The sequence below is a fragment of the Gekko japonicus genome, unplaced genomic scaffold (assembly GCF_001447785.1).
Source record: "Gekko japonicus isolate JY-2015 unplaced genomic scaffold, Gekko_japonicus_V1.1 scaffold893, whole genome shotgun sequence".
In the NCBI taxonomy this organism is placed as follows: Eukaryota; Metazoa; Chordata; class Lepidosauria; order Squamata; family Gekkonidae; genus Gekko; species Gekko japonicus.
Window position 1 is genome coordinate 35,326 of NW_015170302.1, and position 17,027 is coordinate 52,352.

The window sequence follows — 17,027 nt, forward strand, 5'->3', positions numbered from 1 at the left end:
TGTTCTAGGAACTGTAGCCGGCTGAAGTAGCCAGGCAGGCATTTGGACCATAATTCCCGGAAGAGGCACTCGGCCAGAATCCCTGAGCTGGGTACCACACCAAGCATGCAAACGTGAAACCTTTCACTCGCAAAAGAACCACCAAGACAGCAAGGGGCTCCTTTAATGCTAGTTGCCAACCTCCAGGTGGCACCTGGAGATATGAGGGACCTCAGCAGGGTTTAATACCATAGTGCTGTCCCGGGACGTTCAGGAGAGAGATGGTGGCATCAGTGGAGTCCACCCTCCAAAGCAACCATTTTCTCCAGGGGAACTGGAGATCAGTTGTAATTCCAGGAGATCTGGAGGTTATGGGAAAATATATGACACTGTGCATAACAGATGTATGCTTAAGGTAGATCTATTGGGTGCTTTTCATTTTTCTTTTTTAAAATTTTCTGTACTATTATATAAATATTGGTGTCAAGTGTTACCAAACATAGCTTCACCCAAACAATACACCAAAGTGCAGGTTTATACTATGCTCAAACATCCAAAGAGCACCTTGTCAGTTACACAGTCAGTAATCCCCGGGGGACTCTAGTATTTTACCAGTATGGAATAGTCTTTTCAAGGACATTATACGAGACGCAATAAATTCTCTTTGTGAGACTAAAGCTCTTAAAATAGCAGCATTTTTCTAGGGCCCCACTGGAACGGAGACAAACAAAAATATTAATACACCAGTAGAGTTTCATCCTTATTTATCCTTATTTATATTATAATTAGGAGCTGCGGTGGCTCAAGTGGTTAAGACGCTGAACTGCAGGCTGTGGAAGGTCGGTCGTTCAGCAGTTCAAGACCCGAGTGTGCCGCATGACGGAGTGAGCTCCCGTCTCTAGTTCCAGCTCCTGCCAACCTAGCAGTCCAAAAGCAAGAAATTGCAAGTAGATAAATAGGTACCCCTTCGGTGGGAAGGTAACAGCGTTCCGTGCGCCTTGGTGTCTAGTCGTGCCGGCCACATGACCACGGAAACGTCTTCGGACAGCGCTGGCTCTTCGGCTTTGAAACGGAGATGAGCACCGCAACCCTAGAGTCAGATTCGACTGGCTTTTGAGCAAGGGAACCTTTACCTTTACCTTTATATTATAATTACTTTTTTAATTATAAATTTTTATTTGATTTTCCCTACTATATAAGACATTTATGAAGGGGAGGGACAGTGGAATGGAATAAGACATACAGGAAAAATTTTCCATCAGGCTTATATAATAGCCGTCACAAAACCGTTTCCATCTTAAACCTTTGTTTCCAGTCTTTTTTCATTGATACAATTTCTACTATTGCTTAATCAAATCATTCTTTATATTACAATTATTAAAAGATCTCACTTGCTACCTTAAGCATACATCTGTTATACACACCATGTCATATATTTTCTGTATCCTCCTAACACTGTGACTGTCGAGTTTTGTACTACCCACCTGGAGGTTGGCAAAACTAATTAACACATTGGACGATGCAGAAATTATATAGTAGGACTGTACTTATAGCCACAGACAGGGTTAGATTGCTAGATGGTCAAGTGGACACTGAAACCCAGGTTCCCCCAGTCATAACCCAATGTTTTGCCCGCTATACTAGACTACTTGTGATTTTATTTTTTTAAAAAGCAACCACTGTAAACGGAAAATCCCACGAAATGTCCTAGAAACCTGGGAGACGGGGGTGGGAGGCCACTGGAGGAAGGAGAGCTTCTTTAAACATCTGCTTGTTGCACTGAGGCCCCAGTGGGATCGTATCACGTATCCTTCCAACACATGACAGTCAAAAATAGGTACGGGTTGTATTCAAGCAAGGCGGCCTCTCGCCGCTCAGGAATAAGGGAACCCGCTGTTTCGGATCGAGGAGATCTGAGACGTTAGCTTCAAAAGAGGCAGCTTTTCATAACGGAGAATACACCATTTGCCACTGAGGGATCACAGGCCCCTTGCAGGCACCAGCTGGCAAGCTGACAGTTTCCGTAGGAACTAGGAAAGGGCCTGCTGGTCATTTCAGAAAAAGAGGTGCAGGAGCTCATTAGCATAACTCATTAGCATATGCCACACCCCCTGACATCACCGGAAGTGTGTCAGAAGGCAACACTCACCGCTCAGGCTCCACTGGACTGTTTTGGATTGCTGGCTATTGGGGGGGGGGGACATGCAGATCTGTCCTCGCAGAGGAGGGAGAGCTTGTGCCTTAATAAAACTTGGTCCACGCACTTAACCACTACACCAAACATACAGTCTGTGGTATATTGTATATATGTAATGGAACAGTCTACTCCCCCCCAATATCTGTGTGATTTAGTTTGGTCCTATCGGGTGGAGCTCTTGTTTCCCTTCCAGTTTGGTGTCGTGGTTAAGTGCGCGGACTCTAATCTGGGAGAACCGGGTTTGATTCCCCACTCCTCCACTTGCACCTGGCTGGATGACCTCGGGCAAGCCGTAGTTCTGATAAGAGCTGTCCTTGAAAAAGAGCAGTTTCTGTCAGAGTTCTCTCAGCCCCACCTACCTCACAGGGTGTCTGTTGTGGGGAGGGGAAGGGAAAGGAGTCCGTAAACCACTCTGAGACACCTTTGGGTAGCAAAGTGCGGGGTATAAATCCAATCTCTTCTTCTTCTTCTTCCCAGTTCTGTGTGCTAGCTGCAGTTGCTGGAGGTGAGAGTTGTCCCCTTGCAAATAAAGGGCTGATGTTTTGAGCCAGCTTGTCTCTGCTGTATGGACCTGAAAACGGGTGCCCGAGTGAGGACTCTAACCTGGGAACCCACCGCCATAAGGGGACATTACGGAGTCCAACTTCCAAAGCATCCATTTTTTCCACGGGAACTAATCTCTGTAGGCCGGCCATGAGCTGTAATTCTGGGGGATCCCCAGGTCCCACCTGGAAGCTGGCATCCCTAGGAGCCCAGCTCTGTGTTCCAAACCCATGTGGCCGAAACGGCACAAAAACTCCCCCCCCCTCCTTTTTTCTCCTGTTGCACAAAACGCAATCCAGTTGCACACTTGTGAAACAACCACGGAGGGATAGTAAATCATCCAGGTTTTCCCATTATACTCAGATGATCGGGGGTGTGTGTGTGTGTTTGGGCCTCTCAATTGCTCTGTCGTTCTGTTCTAGGAACTGTAGCCGGCTGAAGTAGCCAGGCAGGCATTTGGACCATAATTCCCGGAAGAGGCACTCGGCCAGAATCCCTGAGCTGGGTACCACACCAAGCATGCAAACGTGAAACCTTTCACTCGCAAAAGAACCACCAAGACGGCAAGGGGCTCCTTTAATGCTAGAGTTTAATACCATAGTATTAAACTCAGCAGGGTTTAATACCATAGTGCTGTCCCAGGACGTTCAGGAGAGAGATGGTGGCATCAGTGGAGTCCACCCTCCAAAGCAACCATTTTCTCCAGGGGAACTGGAGATCAGTTGTAATTCCAGGAGCTCTGGAGGTTATGGGATAATATATGACACTGTGTATAACAGATGCATGCTTAAGGTAGATCTATTTGGTGCTTTTCATTTTTCTTTTTAAAAAATTTCTGTACTGTTATATAAATATTGGTGTCAAGTATTACCAAACATAGGTTCACCCAAACAATACATCAACGTGCAGGTTTATGCTATGCTCAAACATCCAAAGAGCACCTTGTCAGTTTCACAGTCAGTTATCCCCGGGGGACTCTAGTATTTTACCGGTATGGAATACAGTCTTTTTCAAGGACATTATACCAGGCGCAATAAATTCTCTTTGTGAGTACAAAGTTCTTAAACTAGCAGCATTTTCCTAGGGCCCCACTGGAATGGAGACAAACAAAAATATTAATACACCAGTAGAGTTTCATCCTTATTTATCCTTATTTATATTATAATTAGGAGCTGCGGTGGCTCAAGTGGTTAAGACGCTGAACTGCAGGCTGTGGAAGGTCGGTGGTCGGAGATTAGCATCGCAACCCTAGAGTCGGATTCGACTGGCTTTTGAGCAAGGGAACCTTTACCTTTACCTTTATATTATAATTACTTTTTTAATTATAAATTTTTATTTGATTTTCCCGACTATATAAGACATTTATGAAGGGGAGGGACAGTGGAATGGAATAAGACATACAGGAAAAATTTTCCATCAGGCTTATATAATAGCCGTCACAAAACCGTTTCCATCTTAAATCTTTGTTTCCGGTCTTTTTTCATTGATACAATTTCTCATATTGCTTAATCAAATCATTCTTTATATTACAATTATTAAAAGATCTCACTTGCTACCTTAAGCATACATCTGTTATACACACCATGTCATATATTTTCTGTATCCTCCTAACACTGTGACTGTCGAGTTTTGTACTACCCACCTGGAGGTTGGCAAAACTAATTAACACATTGGACGATGCAGAAATTATATAGTAGGACTGTACTTATAGCCACAGACAGGGTTAGATTGCTAGATGGTCAAGTGGACACTGAAACCCAGGTTCCCCCAGTCATAACCCAATGTTTTGCCCACTATACTAGACTACTTGTGATTTTATTTTTTTAAAAAGCAACCACTGTAAACGGAAAATCCCACGAAATGTCCTAGAAACCTGGGAGACGGGGGTGGGAGGCCACTGGAGGAAGGAGAGCTTCTTTAAACACCTGCTTGTTGCACTGAGGCCCCAGTGGGATCGTATCACGTATCCTTCCAACACATGACAGTCAAAAATAGGTACGGGTTGTATTCAAGCAAGGCGGCCTCTCGCCGCTCAGGAATAAGGGAACCCGCTGTTTCGGATCGAGGAGGGCGGTGAGGCAGAGAGGGAAAGCTCGCTGCGTGCCCTCGCACCCTGAGGAGATCTGAGACGTTAGCTTCAAAAGAGGCAGCTTTTCATAACGGAGAATACACCATTTGCCACTGAGGGATCACAGGCCCCTCGCAGGCACCAGCTGGCAAGCTGACGGTTTCCGTAGGAACTAGGAAAGGGCCTGCTGGGGCCCCAATCTACATGAAGTGGGACATGAATGTGCCAAAGATCCTCCTCCTCCCCGTCTGGAGGTCCCACAAGCAGAGAATTGGCGAAAGAACTCAGGATACAAATTTGCATTCCTCAATGCCTCCATTGAGAGCCAGTGGTTAAGTGCATGCGTGGACTCTAATCTGGGAGAACCGGGTTTGATTCCCCACTTCTCCACATGCAGCCCGCTGGGTGACCGTAGGTCCGTCACAAGTTCTCTCAGAGCTGTTCTCTCAAGAGTGTCTGTTGTGGGGCGTCTGTTGTGGGGAGGGGAAGGAAAGGGAGTTTGTAAACCCACTCTGAGACTCCGAGTGAAGGGCGGCGTATAAATCCAATCTCTTCTTCTTCGTTGTTGTTTCTTGAAAAGCAATACAGTAGGGATGCCAGTCTCCAGGTAGGACCTGGGGATCCCCCTGAATTACAGCTCATCTCCAGGGATCAGTTCCCCGGGAGAAAGTGGATGCTCCTTATGGTTGCCAAGCTCCAGGTGGGGCCTTCCAGATCAGGAAGCAATTTTTCTCCAGGCCAGTTTGGCCAGGGACCCTAGAGGGTATTTTGTCATCTTCTGGGCGTGGAACAGCGGTCACCGGGTGTGTGTGTGTGGAGGTATTTATGAATTCCCTGCATTGTGCAAAGGGTTGGACTAGATGACCCTGGAGGTCCCTTCCAACTCTACGATTCTATGAACTCTTGGAATTACAACTGGGATCCAGACTTAACAGGGATCAGTTTCCCGGAGGGGGAAAAGGGCAGGTTACCAATGCTACAAGTATAGCCCACAACGTTTTCCATTAAAAGGCGCTCGGGTTAAGTAACCGGGCTGGGCGAGATCGGTTTTGGTCCCATATCCAGGTGAGCTTCTGCCAGCGGGGCAAAAGTGGAGCTCCATTTTAGTATAAGGCAGCTTCAGGGGTACAGATGGGTGGCGCAATGCGCCGTCAAGTCACAACTCGCTTATGGCGACCCCGTGGCATTTTCAAGTCAAGGGATGTTCAGAGATGGTTTACCATTGCCTGCCTCTGCGTCACGACCCTGGTATTCCTTGGAGGTCTCCCAGACAAATACGAGCCAGGGTTGACCGTGCTTAGCTTCTGAGGTCTGGTAAGACCATGCTAGCCTCAGCTATCCAGGTAGCGGGGTACATACATACAGGGGTCATTTCCTGCATGAGCGCACAGGAGCAGAGCTCCGGCAGTAAAGAGCCCAAGGGGTGGGCACATGCAACAAGCCCCACCCCGTTCTCAGCAGCCCTCAGTCAGAGCAAGAAGCAGCCAAGTAAGTTGCAGAGCCCCCTGGGCCCCCGGCCCAAAACAGTCCAGTGGCACCTTTAAGACCAAGTTTTATTCAGGTATAAGCTCTCCCTCCTCAGGTCAGCACCGCCTGCCCCCCCCCCCCCCCAATAGCTAGCAATCCAAACTAGTCTAGTGGAGCCTGAGCAGTGGGTGCTGCTTTCAGACACACTTCTGGTGATGTCAGGGGGTGTGGCATACACAAATAAATTATGCTAATAAGTTATGCTAATGAGCTTCTGCACCTCTTTTTCTACAAAATTACCCCTGCATACATATCACCGCTTCCGAAATGCAAACCAGTGAGGCAGGATTAAATTGTGAGCCGTCAGGTTCTCCCCCCCCTCCCCCGCCGCCCAGTTTGAAACCTGGTCTCCTTTTCCATCTGGCCAAAACGACAGTCAAACTTACTGCCGGGTCCAGATGACAGCTTGTCAGCTAGCCATCCTTGGCCCAGAACAGAGAGGGAAAAGGGGCACTCTCCTCTTCTCTCCCTCGGTTTGGCGGCCTCTGACGGAGTACGCCAAGTCTGTGAAGTCAGAAAGTGTGCGTGTGGCAGGCGGTGGGGGGGTTGGGAGAGGCAGCTAATGGAAACCAAACCCGTTTGTGACTCCTGCAGTGTTGAACCACTTCGGTGGCCAGTTTCTCAGTCCAGCGTTTCCCAGAGTCACGCCTGACAGGCTGCCCAGCAGAAAGCTGTTTCCTTCTCGGTCCCAGGGGTGGGCCCTCCAGAGGAAACATCCTCTCAAAAAGCATCGCCCAGGTGCCTTGATTTAGCAAATGTCTGCAGCCAGGCCGGAACGGCAGATCCGTTCTGCTTGCTGGATTCACCGTCCCTTTCTCGCTGGGGACGGGGAGCTGAGGCAAATCTCAAATACCAGGTGAGGGGTGCAAGGCTCCCTCTAAGCTGTGGAGTCTTGTGAGCAAAAATTCTACTTTGTGAGCTGCTGGCATTCAAGTTGTGAGCGAGTGATTTGGCTCCTGCATCAGTTAGTTTGCTCTGGAGCTCTCCTTCCTGAGCGAAGGCAAAAATGTGTGAGGTGGAGGCTAAAAAACTGTGAGCAAGCTCACACTAACTCAGCTCAGAGGGAACACTGGTAGGGAGTATGGGAACACTGGTGGGGAGTATAAATAACCCAGGGCCCTGCAACTACTTCCTCTCTTAGCTGGAATCAAGGTCCCTTGCCAGTTGACAGCTCCCAGTTGGGAAATTCCTGGAGATTTTGGGGTGGAGCCCGAGGAGGCCAAGGTTTGAGGAGGGACTGCAATGGGTATAATCAAGGTTGCCAATCTCCAGGTGGAGGCTGGAGATCTTCTGGGATTACAACTGAGCTCCAAGTGACAGAGACCAGTTCACCTAGAGAACACGGCCACTTTGGAAGGTGGAGTCCGCGGCATTCCGCCCCCGGGTTCTGTTATTAGAGAATCCACATGGAATGTCTCCTTTAAGGGTTGATAAGTAGAAATCGATAAGAACTGTGATTGCTACACGCTCAGATAAAGCCGTTATTGTGAAACGAATTGTTTACATAGCGCAGGCTTCGTTGCATGTGAGCGATAACAGAAGATAATTTTCTACAGAATCAAATGATTTTGCAAACATATCGTTATTGACTCTTTCTTATTTTTGTCACGGATGTTGTTTTTGGATTTCCACTTCCTCCCGTGAGCTCTCATTTTTGGCTTCTATCACCTGGAGATTGACAACCCTGTTCCTTGGGGTTACACTCCCCCCCCCCAGATGGGGCAGGGAAATCTCCCGGAATTACAACTGATCTTTGGACTTTGTACCCATTACGACTTTGGAATGTTTTGCTGACATACCGCGGCACCCACCGCAAAAAAGAAAGAAAGAAATGCCGCTACGTTACCTCCACGCCTGAGAGGAGATGAATGGAGAGTCTCAGTTGACTTCCCACAATTAGAAAAGATGCCTTTACACATCCGTCCCCTATTTTGACATATTTGTTACTTAGCTGGCCTTTCCCCCCCTTCATTAAATCAAAAAACTGTTGACCTGACAACCTTAGCTTGTTATTTACTTTTGTCGTTGCATATCTTAAAACGTCTTCATCATGTGACATTTAAATTTGCTGCTCAGCCTCTGTTTATAAGTTTGAACTCTACCTTCCATGCCAACGTATTTGAAAAAGTGGGCCGTGCAAAATAAACCTTTGTTGGTCTTAAAGGTGCCACTGGAGTCTACATTTGTTCTACGGCTTCAGACCAACATGGCCGACCACCTGGAATTACCCTCCCAGGCTGGCCCGTAGTGAACGTGGGGCCCACGGGGCCTGGCCCCCTAGTCTTTCTTCTGGGCCCCCTCCTTCCTGGGCTGCCCCCAAAGTGCCCCAACACGTCACCTGCATTGTCCTTTGATTTAATTAGATGCCCCCTCCGAGGCCCCCTCCCCCAAAATTCCCTAGCTACGGGGCTGTTCCCAGGGTTATTGTAGGGATAAAACAAGGCAGAGGAGAGCTGGGCTTGCTGCCCTACGCTCCTCGGAAGAAAAGCATGATTTAAATATGGAGAGAAGCACCCCGTACTCTAAAGGGTTGCTTCGTGCCCAATTCAGACAGTGCAGTCCTATGCAGAGTTACTCCAGTCTATTGAAACCGATAGGTTTAGACTGGAGTTACTCTGTACAGGATTGCACTGCTGGTCAGCTCACTGTCAAACTGAACTGGAAAAGGTAGAGGGAAAAGGCAACTAGAATGCTCCAGGAGAACTTAAGGTCATACTAAGCGCTTGTATGTTGCACTTTCTATGTCAAGAAAAGGGAGAAGGAGGAGGAAGAGGAGAAGACTGGATTTATACCCCGCCCTTCACTACCGAAAGGAGTCTCAGAGCGCCTTACAGTCTCCTTTCTCTTCCCCTCCCCACAACAGACACCCTGTGAGGCAGGTGGGGCTGAGAGAGCTCTTTTGAAAACTGCTTGTGAGAGAACAGCTGTGAAAGAACTTGTGACTGACCCAAGGTCACACCAGCAGCTGCATGTAAAGGAGTGGGGAATCAAACCCGGTTCTCCCAGATTAGAGTGCGCGCTCCTAGCCACTACACCTAACTGTCTCACATAGAGTATTCTTACCTGTTAGGTAAGCCAAATACTGTTATCCCCATATTGTAGGTGGTGGAAGGGCAGCTGAGGTGGGTTTCTGAGAGTAGAGAGTTGAACTTCCCAGATCACAAACTCACTCATCCTCGTTGGCCATCAGCTCTTTACTTATGAAGTTGCCTTATTCAGAGTCTGACCTCCAGGCCGGCTTCCCGGTTGTTGTCAACCCAGGCCAGCAGCAGCCTTTCAAGTCACCACTAGCTCTGCTGCAGGAGATCCCGTCAACTGGAGATGCTCAGGACTTGAACTTGGAACCTTCTGGGTGCTGAGTGGATGCTTTGCCACTGAGCCACCGGCCCTTTCAAAAAGCCACCTGATACAGAGTCCATAACGCAGGATCTCTCCTGGCCTTGGTACCTGAGATTTTAAAGAACAAAACCTAGGCATTGTACTTTCTGCGTGCAGAGTGCAGAGCTAGTGTTCCACCCATGACTTACATTCCTTTCCTGTGGCATGCAGAAGGTCCCAGGTTCAATCCCCAGCATCTCCAGTTAGAAGGATCAGGTAGTAGTTGATGTGGGAGGAGGAGGAGATTGGATTTATACCCCGCCCTTCACTCGGAGTCTCAGAGCGGCTTACAAACTCCTTTCCCTTCCCCTCTCCACAACAGACACCCTGTGAGGTGCTGAGAGAGCTCTGACAGAAACTGCTCTTTTTCAAGAACAGCTCTGACAGAACTATGGCTTGCCCAAGGTCATCCAGCAGCTGCGAGTGGAGGAGCGGGGAGTCAAACCCGGTTCTCCCAGATTAGAGTCTGCGCACTTAACCGCTACTCCAAAAGACCTCTGCCTGAGACCGAGGAGAGCTGCTGCCAGTCTGGGTAGACAATACTACCAATAATTATGATCACATGGCATTGTGTGTAGAATAGCCAGGAGATCCTAAGATAGTCTGGCAGCCAGAAGTTCTAGCCCTTTAGCATTATGCACCACTAGGAGGCGAGCTAGAGTTGTTTTCAAGGCAAGAGATGTTTTAGAGGTGGTTTTGCCACTGCCTGCCTCTGTGTCACAACCCTGGTGTTCCTTGGAGGCCACCCTTCCAAATACTAGCCAGGGATGACCGTGCTTAGCTTCCGAGATATTACAGGATCGGGCTATCCTGGGCTATCCAGATCAGGGCTAGGAGCAGGGGTCATTTCCTGCAGGAGCGCAGCTCCGGCAGTAAAGAGCCCAGGGGGCGGGCACATGTAACAAGCCCCACCTCCTGCTCCCAGCAGCCCTCAGTCAGAGCAAAAAGCAGCCAGGTAAATTGCAGAGCTCCCTCTGGCCCCCTGGTCCAAAATATTCCAGTGGCACCTTTAAGACCGAGTTTTATTCAGGTACAAGCTCTCCCTCCTCTGCGAGGACAGATCTGCATGTCCCCCCCGCCCCCAATAACTAGCAATCCAAAACAGTCCAGTGGAGCCTGAGCGGTGGGTGTTGCCTTCTGATACATTTCCGGTGATGTCAGGGGGTGTGGCATATGCAAATAAGTTATGCTAATGAGCTCCAGAACCTCTTTTTCTACAAAATGACCCCTGGCTAGGAGACAATACTGACCTTGATGGACCAAGGGTCTGGTTCAGTAGAAGGCAGCTTCATTTGTGTACAGGAAGGCTGAAGACCGTGGAGCATTTTAATGCAAAAAGAAAGTACAGTTGCACGTGTGTGTGTGTGTGGGGGGGGGGAAACAGGGCATGACAGAGGCTTCTGAAAATGATGAAAAGTGTGTGGAGAAGGCAATTTCCCTCCCACTCTCCCCATGCGGAAGTGCAGGGTCACCCCACATAGCTGGTGAGCAACAACTGGAAGTAACAATTCAAAAATTACAACAATGACTTTTAGCCAGAGAGCGAGAGAGAGAGATGGAGAGGTTCTTTTAGGAGAGATCTAGCGAAGGTGAGGCGCAGAACTGAACATCCACACACAGAGACCGCATACCTGGAATGCCAGAATTGGGGAGAAACAACAGGTGAGAACATCATCACCACCCCAGCTTCCTTGTGGGTATCGGGACCCCAGATAGCAGGATGGCTGGCCTCAGCAGACCCTCAGTATGACCCAGCAAGGCAGTTTGTACCTCTGTCTGCCTTCGTGTCCATGTGCGGTTAGGGACGCGACAGAGCACAACACGACCTTCCTAACCAGACGCCAGAGAAACCCGGGTCCGATTTAGCAAGAGCCGCTCTTGTTTCACTAAGGTGGTATCTGGGGAGAAGCCCCCAAGCAGAAACACAACAGCTAGGCCGGTGGACTCGAGAGAGAGACTTACCCTGCAGCTGAGCGGAAAGTGCCTCTTGTTGCTGCTTGTATTTCAACGCCAAAGCCTCCTCCGCCTTCACCTTCTCCTGTAGGTGGTTGTACAGAAACACTCCGGAGGCCAAGCAGGCGAGGGCCACCAGGCAAAACCCAGTTTGCAGAAGACCCTTCTGCCTCCTGGTGCACAGCCCAGTCCCCATGGCCAGGGTCCCTCCGGCCTCGAGATCAACCGGACCTCTCCTCGGCGGCTAGAGCATCTGGTCCCAAACTGACAGCGTCTAGCCCTCTCTGCCAGTCTTCTCCAAATTCTCCTGGGCCGAGGGTTCTTCTGGTCCAAAGCAGCTTGTCAGCCTTCATAGCCCGTCTACAGTGAAAGGGTGCAGGGGGGAGGGATCCGTCATCTCTTCATTTTAAAAAGGTGTGTTCGGCCAGAAACATTCAGAGCTTTCTTTAAAAGAAGAAGGGGAGGGCGGGGAAGGATCCAGATCTCCCCGCTTCCTACCGGAAGATCTTGGCTATCTTCCTCGGTCTTTTTCTTCTCCTTCGTCGCCAGGTAGGTGAAGCAGGAAGGAGAAAACTTTTTCCTTTAAAGCTTCGTTTCTCCGGTGCTGCAAAGAAGAAACGGTGATTTTTTTTAAAAAAGACACATCCATGCAATAAAAGTTGTTGGCGTTCCAAAGCATGCGGAGGAAGTCCCTGTGTCTTAAGTAACTTTCTCTCCCCCACCCGAAACAGGGGCAAATAATAGTAATAAAGCAACTGGGAGCTCATTCCTCCTTGCCCCGCCTCCCTTCCCTCAAACTTGCAAGGGAAAAGAAACACGGTGGGGGGGGAGGTTCCCCCCCCAAGGGAGCCATGAAACTGACCAGGAAACTGACCGGGAAATTGACCAGAAGACCTTGTACGCTGCAGCAGAACGGACGTCCTTTCCTTACTTATTGATTTTTAAGGACAGGGGATGGCAGGAACGGCTCGAAAAGGAGGGGGGGGAGGGCGCCAGAGAAGGAGAGGAACAGTTTCTTTTGCGATTCGGAGCGAGCTTAGTCGAAGAAGGATGCGGAGCTGGGCGGAGCTGAACTAGGAAGGAAAGGGGTGGCGGTGGGAGCATCAGAGGAAAGGGGCTGGACGTCGGACGGGAGGGGGGGAGGGGGAGGGACCTCGCCGGGATCGAAAATTAATTAGTCGTGCAAATGGAGAGGGAAGCGAGAGGCGGCGGAGAGGCTCCGGCTGGGGGTGGTGGCTGGGCGCGGCGGGGCTTCCTCGCGAGGAGACTTGCCCAGGTTGGGCTGCCAGCTTCGACGAGGAGCCGGTTTCTCTCTCTCTCTCTCCCTCCCCCCACCCCTTGAACACAGTGGGACTTACTTCTGAGTAAAGGCGGCTAGGCTCTGCTGGCTCGAATCCAGGAGCTCCGCGTTCCTTTCTGCGTTTCCGGCAGTGGGCTGGGCCGCCTTTAAAGGTAGACTGCTTCTGAACCTGGAGGCTCCACTCTTGGCAAGCAGAGCTAATGGCCGCTGGGAGACCACCCCGTCCGCCAGGGATGTGTTTAGTCCTCTGTAGCCTCTTGTGGGCTGCGGTGGCTCAGCGGTTAAGTGGTTCGAGACGGACCTGAGTGCCGCGTGATAGAGTGAGCTGCCGTCTCTGGCCCCAGCTCCTGCCAACCGGGCAGTTCGAAAGCAACAGCGTTCCGTGCGCCCTGGCGTCTAGTCATGCTGGCCACATGACCACGCAAACGGTCTTCGGACAGCACTGGTTCTTCGGCTCGGAAACGGGGATGAGCACCGCAGCCCTAGAGTTGGATCCGACTGACTGGCTTTCGAGCAAGGGAAACCTTTACCTAGCCTCTTGCAGAAAGCTACGCACAGAGCTCGGGAAAGAAAGAGCCCTGCCCCGGGGTTTTGTTTTGTGCTTTTTTTGCCCATGGAATTCAGAGATATGCTCTGACCTAGATGGCCTTGGCTAGCCCAGTCTCCTTAGATCTGGGAAGCTAAGCAGAGCCAGTTAGGTGTAGTGGTTAAGTGCGCGGACTCTAATCTGGGAGAACCAGGTTTGATTCCCCACTCCTCCACTTGCAGCTGCTGGATGACCTTGGGCAAGCCATAGTTCTGTCAGAGTTGTCCTTGAAAAGGTAGTTTCTGTCAGAGCTCTCTCAGCCCCACCTGTCTCCCAGCGTGTCTGTTGTGGGGAGGGGAAGGGGTTTGTAAGCCGCTTGGAGACTCCTCTGAGTAGTGAAGGGCGGGGTATAAATCCAATCTCCTCCTCCTCCTCCAGAGTCGGCCCTGGTTAGTATTTGGATGGAAGACCACCAAGGAATACCAGGGTTGCTACGCAGGGGCAGGCAATGGCCAACCCCCTCTGGACATGTCGTGCCTTGAAAACCCCACTAGGGGTCGCCATAAATCAGCTGTGCCTGGACAGCACTTTATATACACACACAGTCAGAGATATACTGCCTTTGCAGATGGAGGTTCCACTCGGCTCTCACGGCCAGGTCAATAGATCATGCTCTGTAGCCTGCAAGATCTAACCTTGATGTCTACATGTCCAACCGAATTATACAGAGTGGGCTGCTATTCCCCCTCCAGCTGGTGCTTAAAGCAGCCCGGGAGACGATTTCCCAGTGCTGTGACCCCACACCATATCAGCTGTGGGACAAATTACACATTGAAGAAGAAGACGAAGAGATTGGATTTCTACCCCGCCCTTCACTACCCGAAGGAGTCTCAGAGCGGCTCCCAATCTCCTTTCCCCTCCCCTTCCCACCACAGACACCCTGTGAAGTAGGTGGGGCTGAGAGAGCTCTTTCGAGGACTGCTCTTGAGCTGAGAGAACAGCTCCGCTCTGAAAGAACGATGGCTTGCCCAAGGTCATCCAGGAGCTGCGAGTGGAGGAGTGGGGAATCAAACCCGGTTCTCCCAGATTAGAGTTCGCGCACTTAACCACTACACCAAACTGGTTCTCTTCTGAGGTAGTGTTGGTAAATGCCAGGATATTTTTTTGGGGGGTGTCGAGCCTGGGGGGGGAGGGAGGGCTTTGGTGAGGGGACAATGGTATAGAGCCCGCCCTCCAAAGCAGCCATTTTCTCCAGGGGAACTGACCTCTGTGTCTGGAGATCTGTTCCAATTCCAGATCTCCAGGCCCCACCTGGAGGCTGGCAACATCCCATCAAGGTTAGAACTGTGATTCAGTTTGGCCCTCACAGAGGTAGTTAACCTGTATGCCACTTTGGCTTGAGAGCTGGGAACACATAGGATCAAATAGTCTCCTGCTCAAAGGATAATCCCAAACTATGACACTAGCATGTCATCGAGAGGAGCTCTAGCTTACCTTTCTCGAAGACCATGGATAAAACGTTCCTCTATGCCGCCCCTGCCCCCCATTTAAAATCCCCTGCACTTAGAAAACTAGCATTTTTGACCCAGGGACTTCCTGGTTGTAACTATTGTGGGACATAATGCTCCCTCTAAGCTGTGGAGTCTTGTGACTCCATGGAATCTAAGCTGTGGAGTCTTGTGTAACACATGGAATTCACTGCCACAGGAGGTGGTGGCAGCTACAAGCATGGACGGCTTCAAGAGGGAATTAGATAAGCATATGGAGCAGAAGTCCATCAGTGGCTATTAGCTACAAAGTATAGATATTCTTGGTCCTTGGGGGGGGTGTCAACATTGGGAGGGCTTCTAGTGTCCTGGCCCCACTGGTGGACCTCCTGATGGCCCCTGGTATTTTTGGCCACTGTGTGACAGAGTGTTGGACTGGATGGGCCATTGGCTTGATCCAACATTGGCTTCTCTTATGTGAGCAAAAATTCTACTTTGTGAGCTCCTGGCATTAAGGTTGTGAGCGAGCAATCTGGCCGCTGCATAAATGAGTTTGCTCTGGAGCCCTCCTTCCCGAGCTAAGACAAAAATGTGTGAGCTGGAGGCTAAAAAACTGTGAGCTAGCTCACACTCACTCAGCTTAGAGGGAACATAGGACACGTCTCTGTAATCACATTATGATTCTGCCCAGTTCTGGGGACAGGAACATGCCCGATACCTTTGAAGCCCCCCCCCCCAGCACTTCAGTTCGCGTCTCTTTGTCCGGCCCCGCTCTTTGCAAAATGCAAAGTTACTTCGCTGTGCAATCGATGGAACACCGGCCTCTGCAAGCGAGCGGGATCAATATTTCAGAATGATGATGTGGCCAGTTTTCGCTGGCATGTTTATTGCCTGGCTGCATTTCCAGTTCCATCAGGACTGGAAGATGGAAGAGGCCTTGGGAGACGGACGCTTCTTCCATGCTGGGCCACTCCACTTAATGGACCTGCAGAGGACACTTACCGCTGTTTTGCCTGCGCTCTTTCCCAAGAATTCCTCAGAGACCCCGCAACTGCCGGGCCTTCTCGTCCAGCTTCCTGTTTCCAACAGTGGGACGGCCAAATGTCTCTCAGAAGCTCTTTAACAGGGCGGGAAGGGGGCGGCCGTTTCCCGGTGTTTGTTCGGAGCATCTGGTACGCAGAGCTATACTGCCTCTGGACATGGAGGTTCCAGCCGTAGCTGTCACGGCAAACAGCAGCTGAAAGAAGCGCCTGGATTTCTCTAGAACGTGAAAATAAGACTTACTACTCTGCTTTGGCGTGCGGCTGAAATCAAACCTTGTGCATGAGATTAAATTTCCTCGCACTGTCAGGCCGAAAGTCCACTGGGCCTGTCCGACATCCTGTTTTCAACAGCCACGTGGTCTGGAAATTCACAAAAAGGGAATGACGGACGGTGAACACATGAAGCTGCTGTATACTGAATCAGAACCTTGGTCCGTCTAAGTCAGTATTGTCTACTCGGACTGGCAGCGGCTCTTCAGGATCTGAGGCTGAGGTATTTTGCATCATCTACTACCGGCTCTTCAGGGTCTCAGGCTGAGGTATTTCGCATCATCTACTACCAAGGGCTGTGGCTCAGTGGTAGAGCATCTGCTTGGAATGCGGAAGGTCCCAGGTTCAATCCCCGGCATCTCTGGTTAAAGGATCGGGCAGTAGGTGATGTGAAAGACCTCAGTCTGAGACCCCGGAGAGCTGCTGCCGGTCTGAGTAGACAACACTGACTTTGGTAATCCAGTGGTCTTTCTCGGTATAAGGCAAGCTTCATGTGTTAGTGTTGGGAAAAGACTGGTTCAGTGGTAGAGCCTCTGCTTGGCATGCAGACGGTTCCAGGTTCAATCCACGGCATCTCCAGTTAAAAGGACCAGGTTATGTGCTGGAGTAACTATGGTTTTATACTGTAATCTTAACCTAGCTTTGTTTTTAGCACATCTTGGAGTTTTAAGGTATACATTTATATGTATGTTTGTTAGCTGTCCTGAGCCCGCCAATGAAATCACCGTTTGGGGGGGGGGGGGGGTTGGACTTAAG

General features: G+C 50.1%; 1 protein-coding gene and 1 non-coding gene across 2 annotated transcripts in view; one reads left to right on the plus strand and one right to left on the minus strand.

Annotated features, from left to right (window-relative positions):
- Positions 1-12,708, minus strand: part of LOC107116084 (Golgi integral membrane protein 4-like) — a gene marked incomplete at its 3' end in the record, with an annotated part of 47,462 nt that extends 34,754 nt beyond the window's left edge. The window contains exons 1-2 of the mRNA XM_015417946.1: positions 12,508-12,708; positions 11,655-12,249 (exon numbers count right to left, since the gene is read on the minus strand). Of these exons, the coding sequence (XP_015273432.1) occupies positions 11,655-11,841 (187 nt within the window). The remainder of the gene's footprint in view (positions 1-11,654; positions 12,250-12,507) is intronic.
- A 3,855-nt stretch (positions 12,709-16,563) lies between these two features.
- TRNAS-GGA lies at positions 16,564-16,635 on the plus strand. Its single transcript has one exon. It is a non-coding gene; the product is annotated as a tRNA-Ser (tRNA).
- Positions 16,636-17,027: the final 392 nt, after the last annotated feature.